General features: G+C 53.7%; 7 protein-coding genes across 7 annotated transcripts; 4 read left to right on the top strand and 3 right to left on the bottom strand.

Moving 5' to 3' along the window:
- Positions 1-594: 594 nt before the first annotated feature.
- On the top strand, positions 595-1,395 carry BU26DRAFT_432477 (uncharacterized protein; the record flags this gene model as incomplete). The annotated part of the gene is made up of 3 exons (XM_033823976.1): positions 595-777; positions 826-1,192; positions 1,241-1,395. The coding sequence occupies 3 exons, from the start codon at positions 595-597 to the stop codon at positions 1,393-1,395; spliced, it is 705 nt and encodes a 234-aa protein (XP_033680926.1).
- A 784-nt stretch (positions 1,396-2,179) lies between these two features.
- BU26DRAFT_488679 (cytochrome P450 monooxygenase-like protein) lies at positions 2,180-3,965 on the top strand (the record flags this gene model as incomplete). Its single annotated transcript, XM_033825988.1, has 5 exons — positions 2,180-2,269; positions 2,331-2,553; positions 2,638-2,724; positions 2,793-3,246; positions 3,293-3,965. Exons 1-5 carry the CDS (start codon positions 2,219-2,221, stop codon positions 3,963-3,965), a joined length of 1,488 nt encoding a protein of 495 aa, XP_033680925.1. The 5' UTR covers positions 2,180-2,218.
- Positions 3,966-5,717: 1,752 nt separating this feature from the next.
- On the bottom strand, positions 5,718-8,483 carry BU26DRAFT_58546 (cysteine proteinase). Its single transcript, XM_033834637.1, has 5 exons — positions 8,284-8,483; positions 7,669-8,224; positions 7,084-7,619; positions 6,494-7,022; positions 5,718-6,447 (listed from the first exon to the last, which is right to left on the bottom strand). The coding sequence occupies exons 1-5, from the start codon at positions 8,295-8,297 to the stop codon at positions 5,875-5,877; spliced, it is 2,208 nt and encodes a 735-aa protein (XP_033680924.1). The 5' UTR covers positions 8,298-8,483; the 3' UTR covers positions 5,718-5,874.
- A 2,025-nt stretch (positions 8,484-10,508) lies between these two features.
- On the top strand, positions 10,509-11,712 carry BU26DRAFT_58529 (uncharacterized protein). Its single transcript, XM_033834627.1, has 2 exons — positions 10,509-11,135; positions 11,184-11,712. Exons 1-2 carry the CDS (start codon positions 10,756-10,758, stop codon positions 11,437-11,439), a joined length of 636 nt encoding a protein of 211 aa, XP_033680923.1. The 5' UTR covers positions 10,509-10,755; the 3' UTR covers positions 11,440-11,712.
- Positions 11,314-12,321, top strand: BU26DRAFT_58521 (uncharacterized protein). Its single transcript, XM_033834625.1, has one exon. The coding sequence runs from the start codon at positions 11,488-11,490 to the stop codon at positions 11,974-11,976; it is 489 nt and encodes a 162-aa protein (XP_033680922.1). The 5' UTR covers positions 11,314-11,487; the 3' UTR covers positions 11,977-12,321.
- Positions 12,322-12,341: 20 nt separating this feature from the next.
- On the bottom strand, positions 12,342-14,293 carry BU26DRAFT_58511 (uncharacterized protein). The gene is made up of 2 exons (XM_033834624.1): positions 12,874-14,293; positions 12,342-12,685 (listed from the first exon to the last, which is right to left on the bottom strand). The coding sequence occupies exons 1-2, from the start codon at positions 13,938-13,940 to the stop codon at positions 12,649-12,651; spliced, it is 1,104 nt and encodes a 367-aa protein (XP_033680921.1). The 5' UTR covers positions 13,941-14,293; the 3' UTR covers positions 12,342-12,648.
- Positions 14,294-14,646: 353 nt separating this feature from the next.
- BU26DRAFT_541954 (uncharacterized protein) lies at positions 14,647-15,881 on the bottom strand (the record flags this gene model as incomplete). The annotated part of the gene is made up of 4 exons (XM_033831618.1): positions 15,627-15,881; positions 15,451-15,570; positions 14,758-15,373; positions 14,647-14,715 (listed from the first exon to the last, which is right to left on the bottom strand). The coding sequence occupies exons 1-4, from the start codon at positions 15,668-15,670 to the stop codon at positions 14,647-14,649; spliced, it is 849 nt and encodes a 282-aa protein (XP_033680920.1). The 5' UTR covers positions 15,671-15,881.
- Positions 15,882-15,925: the final 44 nt, after the last annotated feature.

Below are 15,925 nucleotides of genomic sequence, written 5' to 3'. Positions count from 1 at the left end.
TGCCACCTGCCCGTATTCTTTCGCATGGCAGTTACACAGCCAAGCGCTCGTGTTAATATAGTGCGGATCTCGGCCATGTACGGAGGGTCAGGCGAAGAAACGTCCTTCAATTATGCTTGCAATCGATCGATATCAAATGCCTCGTGGCACATCGCCAGGGACTGTTTCGGGTTCCGAAGACAAGTTAATATACATTACCAAAAATGCGACCTGCCACCACGTGTCTGCGTCAACCTTATTGCTCCCGACCAACTTTAATTGAACTGCAGGCTGCTTCAGCTGCGCAGTTACATAGGGCCGTATTCGTATAGCCTGCAGACTCCAAGACGGTTGCCTGCGGATCCCGTTCTATTGTTCGCCACGTTCTTATCTCGTAGGAGCTGCATCGCGTCCAAGAAAACGATATGCACGTCAATCAATTGCGCGGTACCATTCTCGGTCTGCGAGTATTTCCATTGGAGCCTCGGAGTCTTCTGGTTTCTTGGTCGCGATGTCGCTTTATTAGGACGGAATTTTGAACCCTATCCATTTACTCGGGTTTTCCAGGCCCAAGGACTCCTCCTTCATCCCACGGTCGGCCCAAATTCCTACGCCATGTCTCAATATGCAGCTTTGGAGGTGCCATCTAATGGCGATCATAGCAAAGGGCCAGCACTGGAAGCCGTGAATCTGGCGTCGTTCTGTCTCGCAGCTGTTGTGGTTACCGCAAGAGTCCTATATCGCATGGTGAAGACCAAGCAAACATCATGGGACGATTATACAATAATTATAAGCACAGTGAGCTTTTCGGCCCATCTCAAAAATGTGATACTGACCCTTGAATAGGTCGCGGCGGCTCTCAACACGGCCTTCATCGTCAAATACGTTGAATCCGGCGGAGGCAGGCACGCTTACTACCTAGGCATGAGTGCTCTAGACGCAAAGAAATGGAGTACGGTCGCTCAGATACCGTTCATTCTGTCCACGACACTCACCAAAGTGTCGATCGCGCTCATGATCCTAAGGATCTCGAACAGCCGGAAGCTCAAGTGGTCGATGGCTCCCCTAATTGCCATCGTGGTCTGCGTGAATTTTACGGGCCTCATTATGCTCGTGGCGGGATGCACACCGTTCGAAGGACAGTGGAATTACATGATCCAGCGCAAGTGCTGGCCACGAGAGGCGATGATGAGCCAGAATTGGCTTCAAGGGGGTAAGTAATTGGTACGATCTCAGTAAAAGCACTTACTAATACCTTCAGCCGTGTCAATCGCCAGTGACTTCATCTATACTTCGCTCCCCATCTTTGTGGTGTGGGGCCTCAATATCACGAGGAGACAGAAGGTCGCGATCAGTGGACTTATCGCGTTAGGTCTTTTGTGGATATCCCATCTCCGAAGAAAGTACCAGCGCTGACGGAAGAAGTGCGACGGCATGCTCCATTGCCCGCATGGTGCTCTATGCAACGTTCACCGACTGGAACGACACGACGTACGCCTTTTCAGACCTTCAGATCTGGACTGCGTAAGTCGACTCACGCTAGAGTCTTCCAGCCTGTTACTGATGAGCGCAGCCTGGAACAAAACTTGGGCATAATCGCTGCAAGCTTACCCACCCTTCGCGTCTTCTTCAAGGAACTGGGCCGAGCTATCGCGACATCGTCTCGCTCGTTATTGACCGCTTTCAGCACCCGAAGCCCAGCAAGCTCGAGTGATGATTCGGGATCAACGAAAAGAGAGTCAGACGTTGAGAAGGGAATGGCGCAATGGAGCGATTCGGAAAGTGGGATGAGCGGCAAGGACTCTAATCAGGAAGTGCATGCGTTTGATGAGAAAGAACTCGATTTAAAATACCTCGGCGGTAGCCTTGATTTGTAGAGGCTGCGTTTGTAACGTACGGCTGGCGGAGATATGTTGGGAGACACGGGTCGCGATCCTGCAACGGAGCAGCTTTAAGGCAATAGATCGACCTGTACATAGATGCCACGACGAAATTATATTGGATTCGATCAATTCATGTCAAATCAGTGATGTTGTGCGTTGTCTAAGCGATTGTTCGCAATAGGTGCAGGTCAGCAAGGTGCGTAGTAAACGAAAATACGAAAGGCGGGGCAGGTTTCGGAGTGCGACAGCGGTGAACGGAACCGCCGCTCTTTTAGTGCCCGACGGGGAACTCACAACGCATCTATAGAAGACGCAACTCTACACCATTCGAGACGCGCAACACATCTGGGCTCAACATGGCTGTACTGGGCTTGTCGATATCTCAACTAATCTTATACTTCTGTGGAGTTGAGTCCTGGCGCCACCGAATCCATCATTTTAGCGCGAACATTCACTGACGAAAATTAGTACCTTATCTTCAGCCTCCTCCGCGCTGTTTACTACGCTTTCTTGCATCCCCTAGCTAAGATCCCTGGACCGAAGCTGCGTGCAGCGTTCTACTTTCCTCATTTCTGGGAGATATACACTGGCGACGTCGTCTTTAATTGGCATGCACTGCATGAAAAGTACGGAGACATCGTGCGCATATCTCCGACTTGGGTTTCGGTGATCAAGCCAGAAGCATGGCGAGGTACGAGCACCTAACCTTAGAAGTTGAGACTTCAAAAAGGTCACGTGACGCATCGTAGTCGACTGGCGCTGAACTCATTTGCAGACATCTACGGCCATAGCATAAAGACGCCAATCCCAAAAGATCCGGATATCTACTTCAAAGATCAAAATGGCGTGGCGGATATCGTTTGTAGGTCACCAAAAAATAACCCTCGTGGAATTCCCAATGACCCGTGAAGGTGGACTGACCCACTACAGCATCAAATGACGCCGACCACACTCGTATCCGGCGTCTACTAAACTACGCATTCTCCGACCAAGCCCTCCGGAGCCAGGAAGACATTATCAACTCGTACATCACCGTCCTTATCGACAAGCTCCACGAGAAGGCCAACTCGAACACTCCGGTCGATATCATGAGATGGCTTAACTTCACTACTTTCGACATCTTCGGCGACCTCTGCTTCGGAGAATCTTTCGGCGCCCTCGAAACCGAGCAGTACAACGCATGGGTCGCGAATCTCTTCAAAGGGCTGAAGATTGCACGCATGTTCCGGGTCTTCAGAGCGTATCCAATCGTGGGAGTGCCATTGTTCAGCTTGCTCAAGGTCTTTCCGGCGCTGGCGAAGGCAAAGCATCGGCATGAGATGTTTACGGCGGAGAGAACGGAGAAGAGAATGAATGCGAAGACTAGTCGGAAGGACTTCATGAGGTGAGATACATGATCTGCTTTGGGAATGTCCACTGAGCGGCATTAGCTACATTCTCAAGCACAACGACGAGAAAGGGATGACGCGAGCCGAGATCATGGGTACGATGGGCATCATGATCATTGCGGGCAGCGAAACATCCGCCACGTTGCTCAGCGGCGCCGTCTACTACCTCCTGAAAAATCGCGAGTGGCTAGCGAAAGTTCAAGAAGAGCTGAGAACCACATTCAACAAAGAGTCAGAGATGACCTTCGCATCCCTTAGCCAGCTCAAGATCATTAACGCGGTTATCATGGAGACCTTTCGCATGTACCCTCCCGCACCAACAACGCTACCCCGGTTGACGACCGAGGAGGGAGCCATGGTATGCGGGACTTTCATTCCTCCGAAGTGCAGTGTTGGTATAGCACAGTATCCGGCCTACAGATCTTCTCGGAACTTCAACAACCCTGACACATATGCGCCTCAACGTTTCCTAGACGATCCGGAGTACAAAGACGACAAGCGCTCTATTATCCAGCCGTTTTCGGTTGGGCCGCGGAACTGCATCGGCCAGAATCTGGCGTGGTCGGAGATCCGGACTATACTCGCGAGACTGATCTGGAATTTCGACATGGAACTTTTGGATGAGTGTAAGGGCTGGGAGGATCAGAAGGTCTTTATCTTGTGGGATAAGCCATCAATCATGGTTCGACTGAAGCCTAGGACCAGCATACTGTAGGTAATCACTTCAGTGCTATGACACCTAGTGCGAACCTAGAGTCCATTCTCCATATCCCATTCGTGACCGGAACCATACTCACTACCCATGCACACCGTCATGCGCCAATCCTCCCCCTTACTCTCCAGCACAACTACTACTCACTTCCACAGCTGTGCCCACAAGTCGAATCCCGACTTCCACTCCTTCATCGCCTCCTTGAGCGCATCCACCGCCCCCTCAAACTCCCCAAGGTATTCGCTCGTCTTCCGCAGCTCCGCAAGCATCTCCTCGTCCGGCCGTTTACTCGCAGTGCTCAAGCAAGCTACCTGGATCTCGAACTTGTCCTTGGCTTTGTCGAAGGCATCCATCGTCTTCTCGATCTCGGGGCACCGGTCGGTCCTGATGGCAGTGCGGAGTTGCAACATTTGTTCCTTGCGGTTGGTGCTCATGGTGGATGGGTGTGAGTGACGGAAATGTGAAGATGGGAGTGAGTGATTTGAGAAGAGGGAGAAGAACGGCGAGAAGTACTTATAGATCAGAGAGTTTGCTCGAAGCCCACGTGTCTAACGCATGTATGACCAAGGCAGTGTAGAAGAGACAATCGCTGCGACAAGCGTATGATGTCTCATCTCGCATGATTTGTCGCAATCTATTTCTTCACGTGCACAACATTGGCCAGCTAAGTTCCCCGTGACGCATGGCAATAGAATGCTGTGAGGGCTTGTTTAATACGGCAATAGGTACAAACACTCGATCCTGAAATCGCCTCAAGAGAATCCGAACCATCACCGCGAAGACTCTCAAACATCTTGTAAATGACAACATCCCAATACGAATCCGCTTCCAGCAAAAGCTCTTCAACAAAGAAATTATGCACTCATACGTATCCCACAGTCCCCACCATCTCTCACGCCTCTTCACGCCTACCCCTCTCCGCTATCTGCTCCAGCAGCGTAATCCAAGCTCCCAGCACCTTTTCATGCTCTTGCATCGCACCACGCAAGCTTTTCAGTACGTCCACGTCCATCGCCCAAGGCGCGTTGATCTTTTGGGCTTGTTCCCGTTCTCTTCCACCGTAGAGATCAGCGTTCCTCTCCTCGCAGAGCGCTCTCATTGCATCCCGGTCGAGTTTGAGCATTGCGGTCAATCTTGCAAGGTCACCTTCGACGTATGAACGGAAGAAGCTATCAAGATAGGCGTGGAATTCGACTGGGTTGACTTGAAGAGGGGTCAGACCAAGACCGTTTGAGCTGTTCAAGCTATTCGAGCTTTGCGAGCTGTGCTCCAGACTGTTGTGACGCGAATGCATTGCGTATGGATGCGTAGAAGCGTTGTTGTGGGTGACGCTCTCTCTCGTGCGGTCAGAGGTGATCAGAAAGGGCTCTACAACATACCAAGGACTCGGCCAGCCGTATGAATCATTTTAGGGGAGCCAAAATAGTTCGATTTGGGGGCTAGCAAACAAAAGAGCAACACCGTGCAAGCAACAACTTCTCTTTGCCTCCCAGAATGCTTTAGCAAATAACGGAACATCTTGCATAGGCTAGCAATCTCAGGAAAGCACTGGTGACATAGTCGCATACACAATCACACCGGCACCATGCGTCGCAGGGGTTCCGTTTCTGTCGGAGGGAAGATCAAGCACAGGAATCCCCCTTGATCCTCACAGCGTCTTCAACGCTGCTAGGACAAAACAGAGCCAAGCGGGAAAATTCTGTCGTCAGAGCCCCCTCTCATTTCATCTGCAAGCAAATCACCATAGAGTCCACGGGGTTCCGTAGGAAATGGAATACAAAATTACAAATGACTAAAGAACAAAGTATCGCAAAGAGATGAATCTAAAAAATCGAGCGATGTGAGCAAGTCAAGGAGAGACGAGGAAATAAAAGTACGCGCGACTTACAAACGCTGCCATGACCGCGCAAGTCTAAGGCAGCTTCGCAACCTGCTTCCAGCTCCCAGTATACTCCCAGTGCCACAAGTCACCCCTATCATCCTCGACGATAGCTTCCAACGCATGGTTGAAGCTACCCTGCGCCAAGCCCCAGACGTGTTTAATCTTCTTCCCGTATGCGAACGAATGCACCAGCTTCCACTTCCCCTTGACCCCTGCAACCGGTGGATTCTGCACAATATCGTCGTTGAGGCGCTGGAAGTGGTCGACATGGCCGTTATGCGCGACGAGCAACTGGAAACCCCCGAAGGCATTCTCGTCCTTGGCCCAGAAGTCTTGAATCATGACTGGCGGCGTCTTGCCAATATTGTAGCCTGCGGCAAACTTCTCGCCCACTCTCCAGCCCTTCTCGCCCCAGCGTCGCCAAAACATTTGGAGAGAGCCATCCTTCGTGACGGCAACGACGTACAGATTGCCAGATGTGGTAGAATCGTACACATCGTTGCCGATGTTAGATTGTACGAGGGAAGGCCCGGATTGTTTGATGTTGTCGGTGGTTATCATCTGTGTCAACTCAAGCCGGTCTGCGGTAGCGGGTTGTTTGAACTACATACTAGTTAGAAGCGCCGCCAAAATGATACGAAGTACGTACCTCTGCAAGGCCATTCTTAACCCGCCCCGCGACCATGAAGCCGGAATCGTCCGTTTCAATAAACCCAGGGTAGCCGCGGATCTGGCCATTGCGCCTGTTTCCCGTGACATCATGCATAGGAATCCAGGATCCATTTACTTCATTGTAAGCCCAATGCGCGTAAACATCGTGAGAATCGTCCCAATACACCATCTCCTTTCTTCGCGCGAAGCTCGTTTCGACGAATCCCGGCTGGCCCTTCACCGAGGTTCTCCACCGGCCAAAGGGCCACCACCACCAATGCTTGTGGTCCTTTACGTAGATGGTCTCTTGTTTGGTCCACGAGTATGGCTCCTCGGCCTGGCGAACGAGATGTGCTATGCTTCCGTTCCTGGTGCGGCGCAAGACCTCGATATCGCGATGAGTACTGCCATCACCGGTCTGTATGATGTTGCCGTTTGCGTGGCGCCGGCGCGCTCTTGGGTCTGGAGAAATGTTGGTGACTCCGTACTTTGGGCGTCGATCATCGTCGATTGCGACTTTTCCGTACCTTTATGGTCATTAGTCAATACGTCATCTTCACATATAGGGTTATTAGGGATGCCTCATACCCAATGTAAATGTATCCAGCGTCCCCGAAGTCATCACCCCATGAATTCCGCACGATCCAACAACTGCGGTTGTCATCATAGCCTACTATGAGCATGGCGTGTCCTCCCCACCCCTCGCCCGGTGCAGGGTCGTAATTATAGACACCCATGCTTGGCTTCCAAGATCCGAAGTTTCCGTAAGCATCAATTCCACCTGCCAGCGGCCCAACCTGCCATAACCAGCGCTTTTGCTCCTCAATGTCCTTGAGCTCGTAAACCTGGTATATTTCCAGAGCGCGTCCGGGACGATCAGCGCAAGTAGCATACGGTGCGAAGAAAGGCTCGTAAGGATCGCAAGTGTAGTCGCAGTGACCGTGGGTGTCTTGTTGAATCCATTCCAGAGCGAATTTGGCTTTCCAGCCGCTGCAATGGGTGCCGCTAGCTTCCTTAAGCTCACCCTCACTGCGCTTGTTCCAGACGCCGTGCTGGATGCGGGCAATAGTCTCCGTCACACCGGTGGCCGCGAACGCCCAGCAGCTGCCGCATGACCCTTGGTCCTGGGACTACATTAAAAACTAGATATTCTTGTGGGAATTAGGCACTTACCTGGACCGTTGCCAGCCAGTTAACACCCCAGCGATCTCTCCAGTCAACCACTTTCGGTCGCGGCCCAGAGAAATTACTACATTGGTTACCTCCAGTAGTACCAGGCCGCCGAACTGGCCCACAGTTATATGATTTGAACAGACTGTTCCAATCGACCGTTGCTGAAGGTACAGCTGAAGTTGCGGTGCGGGTCGGTTCATCAAGTTCACCGAAGAAGTATGTCTTCGTAGTTGCACTTGCAGTGACGACGACAGACTGGAGAGAGCTGCCAGGACTGCTTGTTGGTATCAGCAAGTCGGTCGCTGTCGGCGACGGCAGCTCTTGGGTTGCAAATATACTTGGAGAGCCGGACAAAGTAGACTCTGGGGCGGGGAATTCCTCTGGATCCAGAAGCGTTGGTGATGGGTCCTCGGATGCAGCGGTTGGGATTAAGTCCTCCACAGAGATTGACGTAACTGTTGGATCATCGGATGTGATTGGAGGAAGCTCCTCAGAAGCAACATAAGTCGGGTCCTGGAGGAGTTCTGGGTGCTCAGAGGCAAACTCTGCGTCCGACCTACGCTAATCGACATGAGAGAGTGGACAGCATTCAAGCCCCCGCCAGTATGTGCTTACCAGAACAGCGCCATTTCCCCAGACTGCGAAGAAGAGAAGCCAAAACACAGTAGCCCCCATGCTTGTGAAGAACGGAGGAAGAAGAAATTGGAATAGAGAAATAAAGGAAGGGATCTAGTCTCCCACCTGTACTACCACAACAGAGATTCCCCAGGTCACTCTTTATGTTCTGGAGAAGCGCCCAGACCCATGCTCAGAGCTATGAGTCTGTGCCACTCCCCCAACTGGCGCTGGCGCTGGCGCTGGCAGTGTAGCAAGTGTGTTCATATCAGCTCGAGGCGACTTGTTGGATCATGTTCTTGAGCTGTCAAGTGCGGCGTATCGAAGAGTCGAATATAGTCAGCCGGCTGAAGCTGTGGCAACCACCCCGTACCGAGTAGTGTGATATGCTTCGAGTCTTACAGATGTTGCAGTTTTACGGTACCTAAGCAGACGTAGAGGGTGATCAGCTGCGCCAGAGCATATTCTGGGGCACATGATTCCGATGCCCAGCCAGAAAAGGGAATTTCCAAGGCCGCTGCAAGCAAAGGGTTGTGAGCGAGCTGATCAGCTATTGGCCGAATGAAGCCGAGCGGTGCTCCGTATTTGGCCTGAATCATGGCTGCGATAGATGGCTGAGACTTCGGTGGGGTGACAAAACGCACTCTCGAAATAAGTGCGGCTATCTCAGCCGCGGATCTGCGCCCCGCGTGTTCGCCTTCGATTCCCCAGCTCCATACTCTAATAGGTGCGCATAGAGACAGGGACGGAAGTTGCCGAGATTATCGAGCCTATGAGGGACAGCACTCTTGCGGAAGCGACAGCGTGAAGAGGCTCGGCGGAAGCGTTGGAGAACAGCAAAGTTGCATAGCCACGGAGGTCTTTTAAGGCGTGTTGGAGAATACGTTGAGACGTATTGGAGTTACGACTGTACTGCTATTTTGGAGATACAGGATCATAAGATATAGGAATACAGGTGGTGTAACGCCTGAACACATGTGAACTTTCGGAGATTGTATAATCTATCTCCGAGATCCGAAATATTTCCGATGACCATCGTTGTCTGCTGACGTCGTGCCTTCTGCACATCTATTGTTGTTCATCAGCACCGCTATGACTCGCCGGTTCCCAGGATCTATGCAGCAGTTAACGAATTACAATGCATATATTGTGAAGGAATCATACCTTCTGTCCGCGCACGGCAAGGCACCGTATCTCCTCCCTCTCAATGAAAGATCGAGCTCATCAGAAGTGAGGAAGTAAATTTGTCCATTGGACCGTATCATAGATTCGGCTCGGTAGAAGTCACATGCATACGAAGGTTTCGACAAGCAGGATTGATCTTGCGACGAAATACATCATCGCGATAATGGTTCCTGGTGCGTCGACGGCCCATTCTCTCTAGAATGTACTCTTGGTCGCTTTGTTTTCGCAAATTCCTAGTATGGTAACGTAGAATTGAAGCCGGACTTGACTGAAAGTACTTCTACTAAATATTGCTCGAAACAGGACGTTGATTGAGTATCGATCGCATGCGAAACGAAAATCTGAAGGCATTTGAAGTAGAGAGAGTAGAACGAGTCCCGACTCCTCCGCTTGTTGATTGCAAAACATGGGCCAGTTGGGTTGTAGGTCCTGCGAAGTTTCTGCAAACCCTCGACGACGGGAGTGAGAACAGTCCTCGAGGGAAGATTCTCGTATCGGAAGGCATTATGTATCGGTCGGGATGCGGTTGCCGCCGCTCTCTTCGCACTGCCAGCCAACCGTGGCTTCTTTGCGACTTTATTGGATCAAATTTCCAGGGGTAATGAAAGACGGCACGTTTTGCAAGAGATCATGAGCCACCACGGGGCTATCGAGCCGGACTACAGGGCATGATCCCAACCACAGAGTAGTCATATTCCCCCATAGGCGGGAGAGTTTCAGGCAAGTTCTCCCCGGAACCCTGTGTAGTTTGTGGAAAGTCCAGATGTTGCCGAAACCCCCGAAAGGTGTTTGGCCCGGGGAAGACTGTATGTGTGACGGCGGGAGCTTCCGCACATGAGCCGGCATAGGACAGTGAACAAAATTATTAAGGTCGCTACGTACACGAATGGCATACTGATAATTCCACGCAGCTGTGACACGTTGACCTGACTGGCGTCCGTCTTGTTTAATGCACCTTCGAGTCAGCAAAGGTAGTTGCTAGAGTCGACACGCCCATGATGTGTATTGAGCTGCACATGGCACCCAACCCGTGTGACGATGTGCAGCAGCACCTGGACAGATTTGCTTAGTGCAAGGCAGTAGGTTGCCGGCACAGTGCACGGGCCGTTGCCTCCGCACCCGTGCGCGAGATCCATCGTCCACCTCTCGCTCACATATTAGGCGGAACCGCCGTCATCGCGCTGGAGAACGAGAGCATCAGTTCTCCTCTTCCAATTAACTACCCTACCCCTTCAAGTGGACAACATAAGCCTTGTGCTGGAGGTCATCCCTTCCCCCGCGCACAACATGGGAGCAGCGACAAGCTCACTAGGGCCGATGAGCGTCCCGGCAATTGCGGTCCTTTTTGGAATCTACATCCTGGGGCTGGATAGCATGTACGGCTTGGTTGCTCGCAACGGATACATCGATGCACTCATCGACTTACGACACAATGGTCCGCAGTACCTGCCAGGGTCCACCAACCCAGTCCTCACTCACTTCACCGGAATCGCGCTATTGGACAAACTGCTCACCTTGGCCGGCGTCATGTTTGCCAATGTGACAGACGGATCGGCTCCGCAACTTTCCCTGTATGGGTTCTACTTCGCGGGCCAGCTTGTAAGCATCTTCACCGTCATTGCCATTGAAGGCATGCGAGAGGGCAACCAAGGAGGAATCATGGCACTGTAAGCAGTCCGTTTCCTGACCGTCCATCCTGTGCTGAATTCCGAAAGTTACCCTCTATGGGGATGTGCCATGCAGGGCCTGGGTTACGGATTCACGATGCCTTTGTGGGGCATTGCGCACTTACTACGTTCCAAGACGGCCCGGAAGCCCCGCCGAACTGTTGCCAAAGCTATCAAGATTACCGACCTTCAGTCCCTCGAAACACTACCAACGGCACTCATACTAGGCTACTTCATTCCAACCCTGGTCATGGTTGTCCCCGTTCCGTCCAATACCCTCCATCAATGGCTGGGCGGTCTCTAGCAGGGATTTCCCGTGTGGGTTGCATTCATCCAGCTAGCCAGCCGTAAGATGCGCCAGCTTCGCGGGGAGACATCGCCGCTCGACGACCGAATGGAGAATCGCTCCTTCCTACGTCGCGCATACTTGTTCGCGTTTGCCTCAACCAGCATCTCGCACGTGGCAACTTTCGCAACAATAGCTGCTCGGAACCTCTTTCCCCCGCTATTTTCCCCCCTGGCACAGGAAACCTTGACCCTTAACCAGGTTTTTCTACCTCCCTACTTTCGCGCTCCTGGACCGATGGAATCGATGGCTGTTGGCATTCACAACTTCTTCCAGTATGACCAATACGTGGGGTCAACTGCGGCGCTGGTATGGGCTGCTGCCACGAGGGCGAACTCGAGAAAGTCTGCAATGACGTTCAAGGATTGGGCGTGCTTAGTCGGTGAACTAGTTGGCGTGGGTCTGATCGCTGGGCCGGCGGGCGCTTTGGTCTCATTGATGTGGAATAGAGATGATTGCGTGCTTTCAGACGATGATTTGTATGGCGAGAAGTAGCTAATAGCGTTAGCTAAAAGGAGTTAGGTCTCCTCGGAAAGGCCGTTCCATGGCTTTCACCTTGGTCGGATTAACCTTCCAAAGCTCTTTCATATGCTCCTGCTGCAACTTCCCCCCGGCCGCTGAGCTAAGCTTATCAAACAGGCTGTATGGGCCATCTAGAGGTTGAGACAGTAGAGATTGCCATACGGATCCTCTACCCCAGCCTGTTGCGAAGACCAGTTCAATAATAGGCTTTCGAAGTTCAGCAAGCGGGAGTCTGTGGAGATTCTGGGGTGGACGAGGGTTAGATGTAGCTAGGATAGAATGTTTTGCGGAGTTGTTTGATATTGTATAAGGACGAAGCGGTTAGAATATGCTCTTGACTTCGAACTAATGTTAGAAAATCTCGCTGAGTCATGCTGAATGAACCAATGAGCCACAACCTAACAAACAAACATTATACTCTCTATCTACCACTTACATCTATCCATATATAAACAAGTATCCAATCCAGCGTCCGGAATATCAGTACCATCCCTACATCCTACATTCCACTCACGCCAACATCAAACCCAAAACCCCACCACCAACCTAAAATGTATACACTATGCCCCTCGCTTCTTCTTCGCAGGGCGGTCCCCAGCTCGTGCTCGTGCTGTCGAAGCTGCCGCACCTTTCGTCTCATCCTTGTCAGCCTTCTTCTTCTCCACCTTCGCCCTCCTCGCCGCTTCCCACTCCCGCCCCAGCCTCTCCTGATCCTGGTCCTGGGCCTGCACGCGCTCCCCCTCCTGCACGCGCTCCCGCTCCCGCTCCTGCCCCTGCCCCTCCTCAGCACGCTCCCCCTCCCGCACCCCTTGCACTCCCCTTGCCTCCCTCTCCTCCAACCTCCTCGACCTCTCCTCAAGCTTAGCATGCTTCTTCGCATTCTTCACCCACCGGCGAAACAGCTCCCACTCCTCCGCCGTAGCGCGCTGCCGCATAACGGCGATCAGGACGTTGGCGACAGAGGCGTCGGCCTGGGCGGAGGACTGCAGGGCGGCGAAGACGGGGCCCAGGGCGGGGTTGCCGTGGCGTGCGAGCCAGCGGACGGTGAAGCTGAGCGCGCGTTGGAGGAGGGTGGGGTCGTCGGGGGCGGGGGTAGTGTTGTCGTTGTTGTTAGTGGTAGGGGTGGGTGGAGTAGCGCGGTGGGAGGGAGTGTTGTTGTTCGTGGCGCTCTTGTTATTTGTGGTGGTGGTAGGGGCGGCAGGGTTAGTGTTGATGGTGTTTGGAGAAGTTGGTGAGTGGTTGGCGTTGGTGTTGGTGTTCCCGGAGGCGTTCCGTGCATTCTTAGCCTTCGCCGGGGTTCGGACGGAAGTCGACGCAGCGGCGGTCGTCAGCTTCGCGACGTTGAGGCTGATCTTCTCACTCTTGCCGCCACCCGGCATCGATCCGCCCCTCCGCTTCTTCTTAGACATATACCGAATCAACGACGTAGAAGGCGGGTGTCGAAAGGCTTCAGCGCGCTTCCGGCTCTCGCCACACCTCGTCTCCTCCCGAACCATATGCGGCGGCGGTGTAGGCGTACGCGACAGCTCCGAAACAGGCGAGCTCTCCCTGTCCCCATCCTCCTCCCCACACTCCATCTCCTTCTCCTGCTCCCTTGCCACCAATTCCCCGGCCCGTCGATACAGCTCCTCCATCTCCTCCTCCTCCTCCCTCGCCACCCGCGCATCCTCATCTTCATAAACCCCAACGCCGCCACTCCTTCGCCTAGCCCTACGCTCTACCGTATCGATCTGCCTCTGCACCAGCGCTTGTTCCTCCCTAGTCTTGCGCAGCTTCTCCCGGAGCGTCTGCTGCCTGAGGTCGTCGTCCGGCGCGCTGCTGCGCTTCGTTCCCGCCCTCGCGGCTTCGACGTCCTTCCAGCTCTCGTCCGCTTTTCGCTGTTCGTCGCGGGCTTGCTGGCGGGCGAGGGCGTGCGGGGAGAGCGGGGGAGGGGGCATGGTGGCGGGGCGATTGTGTGTGGCGGATGCTGGTAGCGCGTGTCGGAGGTATGAAGGAGGGCTTGGTTAGGGAGTATATATATACTGGCGTTCGGCGGAGGGGGTATGTAGTCGTCGTGCGTCGAACGGGGTTGTGTTGATGTCGCGGGCGTGTTGAGTTGGTCAACTTGCGAGGGTCATTGTGGGCGATGAGGGTTCGTGTGCGCGCGCGAGGAGGGGCGAGGACTGCGAGTTCTACCCCGCGGGCGAGTGAATCGGTGGGTTGGTGGCGGAGGGGGGTAGGCGTGGAGAGATACATAAACGGGATGGATACGCACGGATATCTATAACATACCCTCTTCCCGTATCAAATGGGAGTATTGACCTCTCCCCTCGGCCGTCCGTCTTAGTCTTCTGGTCCTATCTCTTTCTGCCCAGCTCCCTTCAAAACCGCTCCTTCATTCAAACGCTACCCTTCCTTATTAAAGCTGTGTCCGCCTGATCTTTCGGGCTATACTTAGCATTCACCCTGAACGCCTTTCCAAAACCCTGCACTGAACCATGTCCCACACAAACCCATCGAAGAGGCGCTGCTTGAGTCACATGAGCTTGCTATTAGAATTACATACCTAAAAATTGCACCCCAACTCCTTACGCAATGCGTCTATCCTATATATCTCCCCAAACGCCCCCAATCCCTTTCGCCTCTTCGAAAACCCCCTTTTCCCTACATCCCCACCCTCTGCCTCTCCCACCCAACCGTCTCCCCCATATCGATCCCCATACCCACGGGTCCCTTCTCGCCCAAGCCTAAACCCCCATCTAACCCACCACCCACAAACCCCTCTATCTCCGGCGGCGGACTCTTCAACACCTTCTCACCATACGCATACCCCATGGTCGGCTCCCCCGTCTCGCCAGGTCCATCGCCCCACACCCACCACTGCAGCCCCAAGCCAAGATCACAGCACGCCTGAAAGACACCGCAGATCTTAAACGCGAGAGGGACCTCGCCGGCAGACGAGGCGAAGAAAAACCACATCTTGAAGGTGTCGCCGATGATCCAGTTGACGATGACGCTGGGGCGGAAGCCCTTGCAGCCGCGGCGCTGCCAGTTGGACAGGAGCTGCGGGAGAGGCAGCGTGGCTTCTACGGTGAGGGCGATGTAGCCGAGGAAGTCGGTGTAGGGGAGGAAGACGCTTGTGGGGCTGAGCAGGAAGTGGAGGACGAGCAGGGTGAAGGTGAAGTAGGATAGGAAGGTCCAGTAGGGGCGCGAGGTTTTCCACTGCCAGAAGCTGTACGGGCGTTTCGAGGATGCGGGCTGGAAGGGGAGGTGCGAGGGCGCGGGGCGGTGCGTGAGCGCGACGTGCAGGAGGAGGAGGTGGATTCCGATCATGAGGAGGGCTTGGACGAGGAGCGAGGTGCTGAAGTGGGCGCCGAACCAGTAGTAGACCCTGAGCTCGCGTCTCGTTAGCTGGTGTAGTGTTGGGAGGAGGGGGTGGAGATCAGGCAGGGAGGGCGGAAGACGCACTTCAGTATGCTAGCGACCAGCATGATCAGCGGTATATCCAGCGAGAAGCCTGCTGAGGTCTTGGTGCGGTGTATGCTGTGTATCTGGTCCGCATAGCTCGTTATCGGGCTCGTCGCTATGCTGTCGCGTGAGTCAGCGCTGTACCATTGACCGCCGTCACAGAGCACAAGACGTACAATATCGGCGCAATCGACGTAACGACATCGTTCAAGAACCCCATCTTGCCCGTTCCCTCTTGCCCGGACCCTCCGGTATCGTCGCAGCGCGATCCGACGACGACGTGGAATCGAAGGGTGCGACGCGCGCTCCGTCAGCCTAATGCGACGGGTAACCTGAGCCGTCTGTCACGTCGCGCGCGTTACCTCGTAAAGCCGGGAGCGGAGAGGAAAGGAGAAAATGAGGCTCAAGCACGGTCGCGATTAGAAAAGGAGCCGAAAGCGCGCCGTGCCGATCTCATTTGATCTCAGGCTAAGCT

This window comes from Trematosphaeria pertusa, assembly GCF_010094035.1.
Source record: "Trematosphaeria pertusa strain CBS 122368 unplaced genomic scaffold BU26scaffold_11, whole genome shotgun sequence".
NCBI classification, from domain to species: Eukaryota; Fungi; Ascomycota; class Dothideomycetes; order Pleosporales; family Trematosphaeriaceae; genus Trematosphaeria; species Trematosphaeria pertusa.
This window is presented reverse-complemented; position numbering and strand designations above follow the sequence as displayed.